At 41.3% G+C, this 13563-nt stretch overlaps 1 protein-coding gene across 4 annotated transcripts in view; it reads right to left on the reverse strand.

The window, feature by feature from the left end:
- The window catches only part of CCNYL1 (cyclin Y like 1), a 108480-nt gene that overhangs the window by 28051 nt on the left and 66866 nt on the right, over positions 1–13563 (reverse strand). The window contains exon 2 of one of the 4 annotated variants that reach the window (XM_019652924.1): positions 12850–13096. In XM_019652924.1, coding sequence (XP_019508469.1) covers positions 12850–12859 — 10 coding nt within the window. In that variant the 5' untranslated portion in view covers positions 12860–13096. Of the gene's footprint in view, positions 1–6686; positions 6821–7446; positions 7921–12849; positions 13097–13563 lie in introns of those variants that run through there. The other 3 variants (XM_019652925.1, XM_019652922.1, XM_019652923.1) reach the window with 3 other exon arrangements.

Raw genomic sequence — 13563 nt, forward strand, 5'->3', positions numbered from 1 at the left:
GTTTAATGGATACATAATGGCCCAGCAAGTGTTATTCCTATACTTTACTTAGCCAATCCCCTATTGTTGGGGTTTTAGGTACTTATAAAGTTCTACTCTGTAAGGAAGATCTTCACATATATAGTGGTTTTTGATAAACTTTTTTTTAATCTCCTTAGGAAAGACCTCCAAAATAAAATGACTAGACCAAAAAGAACGTTCTCATCGCTCAACATATAATATTGGGTTGTACGAAAAGTCATGATGCATTTTTGCAATGAAGAACATAGAAAAAATGTCATGACTTTTCCGACAACCCAATACTAAATTGCTTTCTAAAAAAGGTGGAGGCATATTAGTGTATAATGCTACCAATCATACCAGTTTTAGCTTCTACCCCAGCTTTGGATAATTAAGAAAAAATCCCTACTGACATGAATGAGGAACCTTACAGTGTCTCTAATTTGCATTTCTTTGATTACACGGTTTATTTCCCCACAGTTAAAGTGCTATTTTCACTTTGGTGAGCTGCTTATCATTTGCATGTGCTATAGGTATTATAGCCACTAGGGCCCTAATGTTGTCAATTTGCATGAGGCTTTCATAATTTTCTGTTTATAGCCTACAACAACTTTCTATATAACTTGCACTTTTTGCTAAAAACTACATCACTATTTCATAGAATGGATATTTGAGCCATTAGATAGTAAACTCATGCGCACACACACAGCATTTCTACATTCTCCTTTAACTGTTTTCCCAAGAGCCTAAAGAAACTATGACAAATTATACTACACTATTTCATTATCACAAGAGTAAGACTGCAAACTATTAAGCATTATCACCCCCCACCATGCACACATGCATGCACACACAGTGATTTAGAGAGATGTCAGGAAATTACTGTGCATCTTATATGTGAATCCTTCCAAAAATTATTTCTTTAGAAACTTCTAAGAATGTTTTAGCTTAAGAGAAATTCTTAAGCTCATGATTAGGGGTTATAATTGCATTTTAAGATCTACCTCTTTTGTATTACCAATTTAAATTGCAACTTAATTTGACAGCATGATAGGCTGATGTAGGAAAAGTATGACTTAAAATTAAACTCAGGTCTTAATGTAAATATTCCTCAGAGGAAGAAATCTGCAAAATAGCACCATCACTGAATACTGCTTTTCCCTGAATCTAAGATTCCATCAAGTTCCAGGATCGATCTCAATTGCACAGATGTTAAAAATGTGAAAAATATAGGCAACTTCGAATAAATGAAATGCCTTACTAAAGGCTAAAAGTGTTAAAATTATGCAATGGTTAACTGTCAATAAATGATTTTTCCTTGTCAAAATATTAAGAGGGAGAATGTGGTGACCAAGAAATTATCTGAGAGAAGTGGCATATTTCAGAGAAAGACATTGATTTCAACATATTCCAATTAAATGGAAATGTCAGCAGCTTCTGGATCAACTGCTGGGCACCTGTTTACTTAAGGCTTCCTGCATTTACTGAACTGCTCTATCATCCCTATGCTATACATTGTTTTAGTTTTATGGCCAGTAAACATAACCATATACACTAATGATTTTATCTCTGAGTTCACACTTTCCCCTGGTCAGGTAATTGCTACCTGAAGGCCTTGAGCTGGCCTGCCTCACCAGAGGGCACTCAGTTCGCTCCTGCATTCCCCAGCCTACTGCTCGCTTGAGCCTTGCTTCTGCTTTCCTAGTCTCTGACAATCCTCCTCACTCTAGCTTCCAGCCGACTTGGGTAGATGCTTCTACCTTGGTTCTCAGTCTTGCTTTGTTTTAATCCTCAATCCATGTTTTAGTGACTGTAACTAAGATGTGACATTTCACATAGTGAAGTACACCTTTCTAAACAGTACTTTGCTTAGTTTCTTGGACTTCTAAGAACATTTCTGGGTAGCAATTTACCTCCATTTCATTTCACATTATGCAGTGTTACTGTTTTAACCCTAAAGCTTAATTATTTGAATACACTAAAAAAGGGGGTGAGAAAATAGTAGCCACAAAGCTGCTATTCACATAATGCATGATTCTATAAATTCTATTCCTATATAAAACAGATATATTCCTATGCCACCTAACTCAAAACTTTGTGAGGATCACATGAAATACAAGAGCAGTCTACTATACATAAAGCACAATAAATGACAAACCAAAGCTTTCACAAATTAGCTCAAAAGCAAAAAGTGGACATTTAGCATTTCATTGGAAAGGGTGTGAAATGTCCACTCATTACCCACACCCAAATATCATCTTAAGCAAATATGTGCTTTGGCTACTCACTAAAAGGAAAGAAATAATAGTCTAACAGCGAGAATTTCTCCTGTTTTTTGGTTTTTGTTTTTTTAAATAAGCAAATACATATGTCCCCCACCTGTCATGTAGAATACTATATGTCCTTTCCTTGCTTTTTTCACGTAACTTATCCTGGAGACCACTCTACAGCACTAAAGAGATATCTTATTCTGTTTTACAGCTCCATCATTCTCCACTGTGTGGATGTATCAGTTTATTTTACCAGTCCCTTACTGGACATGAGTTATTTCCAATATTTTTCTTTAGAAAATAATGCAACAAAAACTTTGTGAATATGTGGTTTCATGTTTGTGGGGTATGTCTTTGGGATGAATTCCTCGAAGTAGGATTTCTTGATTAATACATCTGCATTTTTGTAAGATCATGCCAATGTCCCCTTCATGGAGTCAAACCATTTTGCATTTCCATCAGCAATATACAAAGGTAACCGTTTCTTCACCGCCTCACCAAAGAATGCAGTGTCATGTTTATGGATTTTCTTCCAATAGGAAACTACAGTATAGTTTAATTTACATTTCTTTTGTGTGTGAAGACATGATTAAACAATCTGCATTTCTTTTTCTGTGATTTGTCTATCCATATCTTTGTTAATACTTTTAGATTCACTTAATTTCTTTAAGTCAGCCTATTTTAGGCCTTTGTTTTTTTTCTTCAAGCCACTGTTGTCTTTCTCCTGAACTGCTGCACCAGCAGTCTACCAGGTCTCCCTGTTTCCCCCCTTGCAGGCATCACAGTCTATTCTCACACAGTAGCTTCTTTTTCTCTCTCTTTCCTTTCTTCCTTCCTTTCCCTCTCTCCTGCCTTCCTTGCATATAATCCTACAATGGTTTCCCATTACAACTAGACTAAAACTCATATTTTTTTGTCAAGGCCCACTAGGCATAAAGGCCGTAACCCACCACACTCCTCCTGGCATTCCTTTCACTCTGCTGCAGACATCCCCATGTTTCTGTCCTTTGCCTGCACTTAGTGTATTCCTTCTGAGGAACTTTGCATGGAAGCCTTTTCTCCCACATCCTCACATGGCTCCCTCTCATTTTTAGGACTGCTCAGTGTCACTTAGAGCAGCTGTCTTTAACCACTAAACCATGTAAAGCTGTCCTCCTCCCCAGTCCATTACCCTCTTTTCCCCTGCTTCCCAGCACATTACTACCTGACTTTCTTGATTGTTCACGTGTTGTCTGACCCTAGGCTCCTCTAAAATGTAAAGACCTGAGTTAGGGTAGGGGCTTTTTCTTGTCCTGCATTTGGAATGGTACCCAATAAACATCTAACTGTTTCAGCGTACCCCAAACCAGTTAAGTTTCTCCCAATTTTCCCATATCTTCTAAGCTTTCATCTAATGCTGTCTTTTGATTTGTTATCAAAGACCAGCATTACTTGCTGATCTCTTAGAGTAGTATTTAGAATTAAAGACATGAGACAGGCTACCAAGAACCACAAAAACCCAAAAGAGGAGTTCTACTGTCCAGTCAAAAACCAATGGTAACTTTAATTTGAGATAAGAACAATTAATGTTAAAATACCTTAAAAATACCTTAACTAATACCTTAACAAAATAACATTCTAATTAGGTTATAAGAAAGTATACAACCTGATCTACAGGAAGGCACAATGCATTTTTATCTGTGTCCCTAGAAGAAAGCATTAAAATGGGATTGTGCACAGTTTCACTTTAAAATATGCTCAACTGTAAAGGGTGGGTAAATGAATGATGTGCCAACATTTGATGGTATACTAAACAATTATTAAAAGGCATGCTGTAGGGCTCCACGCAGTTGCATGGAAATTACATCTGGGAGCACTCTCTAGGTGTCAAGCACAGTTCAAGGAGCTGTATATCATTACTTCTCTTTATAACAAAAAGTTATAAAGCAGCACATAATGGGGCCGGCTGAGTGGCTCAGTTGGTTAAGAACTCGCTCGAGAGTTTGAGCTCTGAGCAACAGCGGTTCGTGTCCCAGCCTGAGCTGAGCAGCCACTCAGCTGCCAACAGGTGGCAGGATGGCTCAGCTAAAAAAATAAAATAAAAAAATAAAGCAGCACATAATGGCCTCATTTTCATAAAATAAACAAAATATGTTTATATGCATACAAAAGATAGTCAACACCAGAATATTAATAAAAGTTCTGGATATTCTGAGCATAAGTGAATGGCTTTTCTGTATTTTCTAAGTCTTTTACATCAAATGTTTATTAGTATTGTCACCAACAAAAGCAAAAAAAAAGGGGGGGATTAAAATAGCTACTGGAAAGGAAAAATCTGTTCATCAGAAGTTTTTCCACAGAATATTGCCAATTCTTTCCCTACTCACTCCTCAAAGGGAAGGGAGGAAGGGGTCACTTGAGAGAGCACCTTTAGTCAGCAAATTAGCGAAGTTCATAAGGTCAGAATATAAAAGGCTGTATGAAAAGTTGATGAATAAAACTGGGTAACAGGACCTTTGTGTCTTTTTTTTTGTCACTGATACTACCATCAGTTGTATTAGATATACTGTTAGATAAAGTATATCTAAAGTATATGTATTAGATATACTGTTAGATAAAGCAAGGAGTAGAAAAATTTTCTTTTAAGTCTATATGAATTCTATATTAGGTTCTTAGGAATATCTCTTTGAAATGGCTTGAAGAAATCATGTTTTGTTTCAGAAGAACAAGGCAGGTTATCATTCATGTATGATTTTTTTGTAAATAACCAAAATAATTCAATTCTCCATTGTAGAAAAGCCAAAATGTTTTACATGTAAGTAGGTCTTTCTTAGTTTCCAGGGAAACTAATATAAAATTGTCTGAAATAAAGACATTTAAAGCAAACTTTCATATGCTTGTACTTTATATTTGGTGTTCTGACCTTGTTTCTATGGAAACTTAGTACTAGGCAAACGCTGAAATTGAGGTTTCTTGTATCACTTTATTGAATGCAAAAAAATAAAGACAAATTGAAATGAAATTTTAATCATGTTAAACATATAAAGGTAAATTCTGTACCCGTGAAATCTATTTTTTTTCAACTTTTCAGATTTAACACTACTTATAGTCCTGTGCTTAATCCTTGTTCCCTTACCTGCCTCTTACCAGCTTCTCCTAAAGTCCCTCTGTCCAGGGTAGTCTCAGCTTCAATTCAAGGTCATCAGGACAAACTTTAAATATATGAATTTGTTTACCTAGTAAATGTATGCTATTTCACGACTTCTACTTTTACTCTTATCCATCATAATAAATTTATAGACATAGGATAGAGAGGTAAATGTTGCTTCTGAGTTATGTACAATAGCTTTGAATGGAAATAATCAAGACTAGAGGAAGTTAGGACAGGCGTACTTCATGGATAAATTATAAAACATAAGATGCATTCTAAAGAGCTTTTTAAGTAACCCAGGAACTAAATTTGGCATATCTACCATCCTCCATGTCAGCCTCTTCTGTTCAGTAGCTGTACTATGCAGTCATTTCAGATCTCTACGTCTCCTTTTCTTCACCAGCAACATAGGGAGACTACCCACAGGCCTTATTTGTAGTTAGCGGGCCAAATGAGATATACTGAAAATATGTTGTAAATTTTAAAAGAATTATATAAAGGTCTTATTTTGGTCTCTCATCCAACACTACCCATCTACTAACTGATTTGTAAAATCAATCAAAGGCTTACCTTACAACATCAAGCAGAGCAGAAGTTTTCTCAAATACTTGCTTTGTGTTTAAAGGTATGATTCCTTGGTGTTTAAAGGTACACTTAGTTAATTAACAGAATTTATTCATTTTTTCCACAAGATTTGAATATTCCAAAGGGTGTACTTCCCAGTTACAAAGCCACATCCATTATCTGAGCGAATCCATAGCCTTAACTATTCCAACTTTTAAAGAAATTAAAAGCTCAACTAAAGTTTAAATAGAATAAGAGCTGTAAGACATTTCCTCTACGAAATGATGAAATAATCTCTGGCGTTTAAATGAAACAAATGGACCAACGGGACCTTAACATCTTTGATACAATGTTTTGTCCTTCAAAGGACCCAGTCTTCATTAGCCCCGCTGTTACCCACAATCATTTTAAATCAAACATTTCCTCTTTTCTCCCTCTGCCCCCCACCCCAGCCGTTAGGTCTGAATAACTTTCACCTCAACATTCGTAAAGTAGAACAGGATTCTAGTAGCAGGAGGGGGAGCCATGGAGACAAACATTCTGGAGCGCGATCTGGCATTTTAACTCCCAAACCTTTATACTACAAGTTCAAGTCTAAACGTATATAGTTTTTATCTTTTGAAACGTTTGATCAAGTCTCACGAACCACCCCCACCTCTCCTTTAGAACAGGCAGCGGGAAAGTGAAGTTGTTAAGTCACGGGAGTAAGGCTGAAGACATACTTGTGTTGTGTCCAAGTGGGACTTTTAAAGTCATCAGGCTCGTGGGCTCTCCCTTTGGCGAAAAAACGATCCTCTGCAGCTCTGGCAGTCACATCTCACATCGTTCAGTTATTTTAAGTTCCCTCTCCCACCATTTTCTTTCCTTCTGTGTTCCAATTATAGTGGGAAGGAATAAAAGCAGCTTCTATGCAGGCAGCTGGAAAGAGCCTACTTAAGAACACCCTATAGACTCGCCTATGTCAATTTCTATTTTGCATTTAAATAACAAACCCTAAGTTGTCTGCGTTTGAATTGTCCCGAATACCAACTACCGCAACGGGTGGGAGCAAGGGTTTTACATGGGTAAGGGTAGGGAGATGGGATGGCTACTCCGAAGTTGGGGGGTATTCAAGTTTTCATTGAGAACACGGAGAGAATATGCCCACAAGTCTTTATACAGTCCCAAGAAACGTTCAAAGGAGCCAAAAACAGGGAGGGCCGAGGACTGGAGGGTCTCAGGCCGGGGGTGGGAAATGGGGATAGGGGGAAGAGCCGGGCGTTCAGGTAGCGACGAGGGAAAGAAACTGGCCGGCCGCGACGGGGAAAGGACAAGGGGTGGGGACGCCAGGCAGAGCCAGCCTCCGTCCCCGGTGCCTAGCCCTGGGAAAGCCGGCTCCGGGCAGGAAGGAGCCTGAAGCGGCGGCTCCCTCCCGAGGGACCCTAGGGGCGGCGGCTGCCGGAGGTCCGCCCGAGAGCGGACGGCGCCCGCCAACCTCCTCACCTTCGGGCATCTCCCGGTCGCTGATGTGCTGCAGGTGGTGGCCCTCGCCGGCTCCGAAATCCAACTCGGCGGGCTCCAGGGCAGCAGGCGCCGGTGCTACTGCCACGGCGTCCCCGGCCGCCGCCTCATACACCTCAGACTCATAGTCCGGCTCCGCCGACCCCGAGCGCCGGCCCCGCTTGGGGCTGGCATTCGGGGACAAGCAACAGGTCAGCGTGTTCCCCATGGGGCGCTTCCACTCCTCGCCGCTGGCGACGCCTTCGCTAGTCCACTGCCGCGCTCGGCAGTACCCCCTCCCCCAACAATGGCGCGGCCGGTACGGGTAGCCCGGGCTAAGCCCGGGCTACGCCACGCAAGGCCTCGCCCGCTGCTCGCCCGTCCGCCGGGCCGCCGGGCCCCGGGCAGGGCTCCGGGCCCGGCCGCACCCCCACCACCGCGCCGTTACCGCCTCCCCCGAGCTGACTAGTCTATGAGGGCGGCGACCAGCCCGGCTTATTTAAAAGGGGTGGGGACCCGACAGGCGCTGAGAACTGTAGCCACTGCGGGGAGAGAACGCAGCCGGAGCTCCTCCTCCTTCCGCAGCCGCCTCTGGAATGAAGGCAGTTCTCCGGGCTGGCACCTGCCAACCGGAACGCGGCCTGCGGTCACCTGGTTACAGGGGACCAATCACGCCCAGAGCTCCCTCCACGCGCCCGCCTCGCAGCCTTGGCACGTGACTCACAATGCCCCACCCCCGCCCCGCCCCCCGAGCGGCGCGCCCCAGACTCCGCTTCCATTCATCGCGCGCGGCCCGGAGCTTTCCGGTCCTACGGGAAGCGCAGCGGGCGTTTGTTACTGCAAGTGGTTCTCCTTCAGTGGGCTTTGCAGAAAACCCCTGTTAGTAAAGAGCTGGGTTCTTGAGCAACTCGGATTCACCGGGTCTGACAGCTGACTCATTTGATGTATTGCTCACTGAACTTAGTTACACCCGAATTGTTAAGCGTTTTTGTAACTAAATGCTCCTCTCCTGCCTTCCAAAAAGTGCTAGGTTTCGCCTGTAACTTGACCAACCACCGGGACCCTCGTCCTGCTCTCAATCAAAGAGCTGTGACTGTGAGTCTTAAATGGGACTGGAGGACACGTCACCCCTCCACTTCCTCATCGTTAAATAGGGACCAAACGCGTCTCTCCCAACTTGGAAACGCACGGGTTCACCGATTCGCTTTTCTCGCCTGTGTCTGCCGTCCACGGCAGGAGTTGCCAGATTTTACTTTTTTTTTGCCAACAACAATGTAAAAAGCGCGATTTTGTCATACAAAATTGAGAACCACGAAGTAGAGTACTACGATCCTGATGTGATGAAAATGATAATAATGATAGTTAACATTAGGCAAGCCCTCACTATGCGCCCGACCCCGTTCCAAGCGAGGTATTCATTTAACCATTCAAAACAATCCTCATTTTACACATTTTTACAGAAGAAATAGAAACGCAATAGTTAAGTAACGCTCCCAAGGTCGCATGATTGCTCAGGGGTGGGGCCCGGATTTGATCCTAGACTGTGTGGATATCTCCACAGGCACTTTATCGTGATTATCAGAAAGTAGAGGTAGAAGTAAAACTTGGGAAGTAGTGACGTGTCAGGATTTTTTTTTTTAAGGAAGAACAGTTTTTTGATGGGGATTTTAAAATATTTTCCCTTCATCCAACAATAAGTCTCTCCAGAGTGCCAGGCACTCTGTGTGTGAAACACACCTGAGCTCAGGCAAATGAGAAAACAAAGGCTTACAGAGTCCAATTGTTTGAGGTCTCACTGTTAAAAAGTACTTAAAACTGGGACTAAAACCTAGATCTGTTTGGTCCTAAAGTAGATGTTAAGGTAAAGAGTTTGAATTTTATCCTAGAAACATACACCAATTGAATGATGTGACGTTGAGTCACTATCAGATGGTTTGTAGTGAGGTCACTCTGGACAATAAGGCAGATAGAAGGACATAAACAAGACTAGTGAAGACACTTTATATTCATCTAGGGGAGAAATGAGGGTTTAGACTAAAGACAGTGACTGGAATGGAGGGGAAGGATTTGAGACCTTTTGGGAGGCAGAATAGAAGTACTTGGTGACTAGATATGGAGGGAGAAAAGAAGAGAGGCAAAAATAGCTGCTAGGGTTCTGTAACAGTGGCAGGTCTGGGAGAGTAAAGGGAAGCTAATAGGAGTAATGTGATTTGAATTAAGCAAGAGTTTGATACTGTGATAGAAAAGGAGACCTTGCATTTGCCCACGGATGGCTAAATATCCCTGGGAGGACATTATGATCAGTGTTTTACCTGGGTCTGGAGTAAACTTATTCATTCATCCATCCATTTTACTCATTCAATATCCGTTCAGTACCTGAGCCCTTACCATATATGTCACACATTTTTTAGGTGCTGAGGATGTTGCTTTGACCAACATAAACAAGGTGCTTGTTCTCATGAAATTTATCTTCTAATACAAGGGTCAACAGACAGTGTTACCCATCACAACTCAAACTCATGGCCCAGGATGGTTATTGCTCTCCAACCATTGTATCTTTATTCCAGAGAGCAGGGTGGAGGAAGGAAAGGGAGATTTTTCAGAAGATCCACATAGCACAGTGCTTACATATTACTGACCTAGAGCTTAGTCACATGGCCACACCTAGCTAAAAGAGACTCAAAAAATGTGATCGTAACTAATGCAGAAGGGAAAATATTGGATATTAGAAGGTAACTAACACTCTATGCCACAACCTGTGAAGAAAGATTAGGGACGTTTCAACTTCAAGAATAATTGTGATAAAATTTCATAGCCTGTTGAAAGCATATATGAAAAACTGTACAAGCACTTCTGAAATGACCTTTTCTTAAAGTAAGAGGACAGAAAAAGTAGAGACAGGCTTAAGCTATAGAATGAAACCAGGTTAGACACAGAAAGATTTTATGGCAGTCAAGCAATCAGGATTATATATTATATGTGTGTTGTGACTAATAGGGTTCCAGCTTGAGCATTAAAACTAGAGGTTCTTATAGAGTAGGATTTTGTGTGCAAGTGATGGGTACATTTTTTTTCTAGGCAGAGTCTATCATTATCACATATGGTGAAAGTCATATGTGAACAAAAATGCCAAGAATTACTTTACCTGATTTGATGTGGCACAACTTCTCTCATTCTCAACTTCAGAAAATTATAATCAGGATTTTTTGGCAAGTGTGGCATTCGGTGGTGCTGGTTCTCATATTTTAGTAAGCTGTCCAGTGCCTCTTGCACCTATCTCTTTTCCATGCCTTCTGAACTATTCTCTCACCTTCTCTCTTCTCGCAGCATGGAGATTTCTTTCTGCCAAGTGAGTCAGTTGAGATTAATAAAAATGTTAATGTATTTAATATGATGCTATAAACAAAAAAAGGGGGGGTGTTAGTCTGCCATACCATCCGGGCAATTAATGCTCATTGGACAGGTCAGTTCTGGCCCCAAATAGCCATTGTGATTACAGTTCCAAACCTTAGGGCATTTTATGAGATAAGCTCTAAGAAGCGCCTGCAGTTTCAAGACTAGGAGTTTCCTTTTGCCTTTTCCTCTCCTATGCCATTTAATGGTTTATTTGCTTTCAGTTCCATTTGTCTATATGCTATAGGAAATCTAAAACCTTTCTCAGCTCACTGCCCATACTTCCTCAGGTCACCTCCGCGTGGGGGGTGGAAGAATCTTTTTCTTCTGGAAGTGCCCTGTTCAGAGACTTCTGGGTTTTTTAAGCAGATGCCAGCTCTACGCCCAATTCCAAAGAGTATAAGAGCATATGTCTGCACTTAATTAGTTTCATAAGAGAAATACGTTCTACACTTGCCCAGGAAATAAACTCACTGCCAAATCCACTTTGGAACAAGGCAGAGTATAAATAAACACATTAAATGCTTTCAATAGTTTTTTGGGGTTTTTTTTCCCTCCAGTCATGCCCATGCTCCTTTTCTCCCCAACATTTTCATGTTTCAGTATTTCCACTTGTGTGATATCTTGGTCCTTTTGAGATGTGTCAACTTTTACTCTTAAAATGGAATCCTGGGCCAAGTTGCCATACTGAAATTAGAACCATTTTTCTTGCAATGATTTAACATGTGTCTTGTAGGAGCCTTTTTGACAGCAGCCTCCTCAAATCAAGCTGATGTTAGAAACGCTGGAGGAACTTCATTGAACTTGACATCAGGGATATGCTTGAAAAAGTCTTTTTAAACAAGGTTGTTCCCTAGAAACAATGCTCATAGATTTTAGGACATATCTTTTCCTCATGACGGTTGTATTGCCCTACTGTGAAAACAAATCTGTTTTTATCCTCATAGCATAGCATCCACCCTGAAGTACCTCTAGAATTTTTCTATCAGAAGGGATTAGGACAGCAAACTGAGTGTATGTAGAGGCCAGGAAACCTGTCTTAAGAGTCACATTTGAATAGAAAGCACACTTCTGAAAACAAACCAACAACTTAGTTTCATGGGGGCAGGAGTATTAAGGCCTTGGCCTTTCTGCTGAGCAAGCCAGGCTTCTGTAGGGTGCACATTTGATGAGCCTAAGGTTAGTAATGCCACATGTCCCATGAGCTGTTACTTCTCAGTCATACTTTCCACACAGATAAAATAGAATAGTCCTATAAAAAAAAAACCCACTCTGGTTATACAATCAATACTTTGCTTAGGAAAGGCAAAGAAAAACCAAGACCACAGGAGCATCTGAAGCCATTGTCCAAACTCAGTCTTCCCTGTTCTTTGCAGCTATAGTGTCAGCACTGCCCTACCTTGGCCATCTGGCAAACTTCTACTTGTTCTTGGAGGCTTATCTCAAGCACAGCTTCCTCTGCAGTGTTTCTCTGTCTCCTTTAAGACTGGGAGATTCTGCATCTTTGGTGCAATCAGTTCCTTATGTAAACCCTTACTACAGAGCAGTCTTGTATACATGTATGGCAACTATTTACTTGTTTGACCCCCTACCCCCAATAAACTAGCTATTTCCCTCCCCCCCTTCCCCCTCCTTCTCTTGTTTCTCTTCCTCCTTCTTGTGTATCCCCAGCACTAAGTATAATGTCTGGCTTTGCAGGTGTCTCAATATGTTTTTCTTGAATGAAAAGATAAATGAATTAAAATGTTGAATTGAGAGTACCAACCACCACAATTTGAGAAATGTTTTGACTATTCCTTATTTTTCAGTATTCTCTATTGTTTTTTGTATCTCTGTTTCTGGTTTCTGCGCCCCTATCGCATTTTTAAGAGCGACAGCTATTTTATAATACTTCCAGCTCTGTGGGTCAGGAAATCAGGCATAGCACAGTGGCAACCACTCATACCTGCTCCAGGACAACTGGGGCCTCAGCTGGAGTCGATCTAGCAACTGGACATGGCCCAGATGGCTCACCTGGGTTCATACGTCTGGAGTGTCAGTTCTGGCTGTCAGCTGGGTTCCTCAACTCCTCTCCAGGTCATGTCTCCTGAGTCATGGTATCTTCTTCACTCACATGTCAGGGGGCCAGCCTGTGAAGGCTGGAGCAGGTGGGACTCGCTGGGCCTCCCTCACAGCATGGTGGTCTCAGAGTCATCAAACTGCTCACTGGATACAGATGTATAACCCCAGTGAGTTTCACTGCTCTGGTAAACACATGAATCTAAAAACATGAGGGAGGAAGGGGAAAGTGTGATGAGCAACATCCCTTCAATTAAAGAAAAAAAAAAACCCTCAAAGCCAACTTCTTCACTGTTATGAAGTTCATCACCTTACCATGGATTATGCTAAACTTACTGTTACCAAATCTAAGTCTTGTATGCTACATAACATCCAAATTATCCCTTTTCCCTCTTGGTCTCTGAGTTTTTTAGTAGCTAGAAAGAACACAGATTTATGCAGGTGCTTTTGAAACAAACGTGCCAGAGGTTAAGTTTATTGGGTGACGTTCCAACTTATAAGTTTAACATACACATTAAATCAAACTGAGAAAAGGGGAAATTTCCTAAAATCTACATGCTCACATCACATTTTTCTAGTGATTACTTTAATACAGCAATTTAGAACCTACGGTTTCAGCAAATAAAGTATCCTATGTAACATGAACCCACTGCGTGAAAACAAGGTTTT

The sequence above is a fragment of the Hipposideros armiger genome, unplaced genomic scaffold, assembly GCF_001890085.2.
Source record: "Hipposideros armiger isolate ML-2016 unplaced genomic scaffold, ASM189008v1 scaffold_190, whole genome shotgun sequence".
NCBI lineage: Eukaryota > Metazoa > Chordata > Mammalia > Chiroptera > Hipposideridae > Hipposideros > Hipposideros armiger.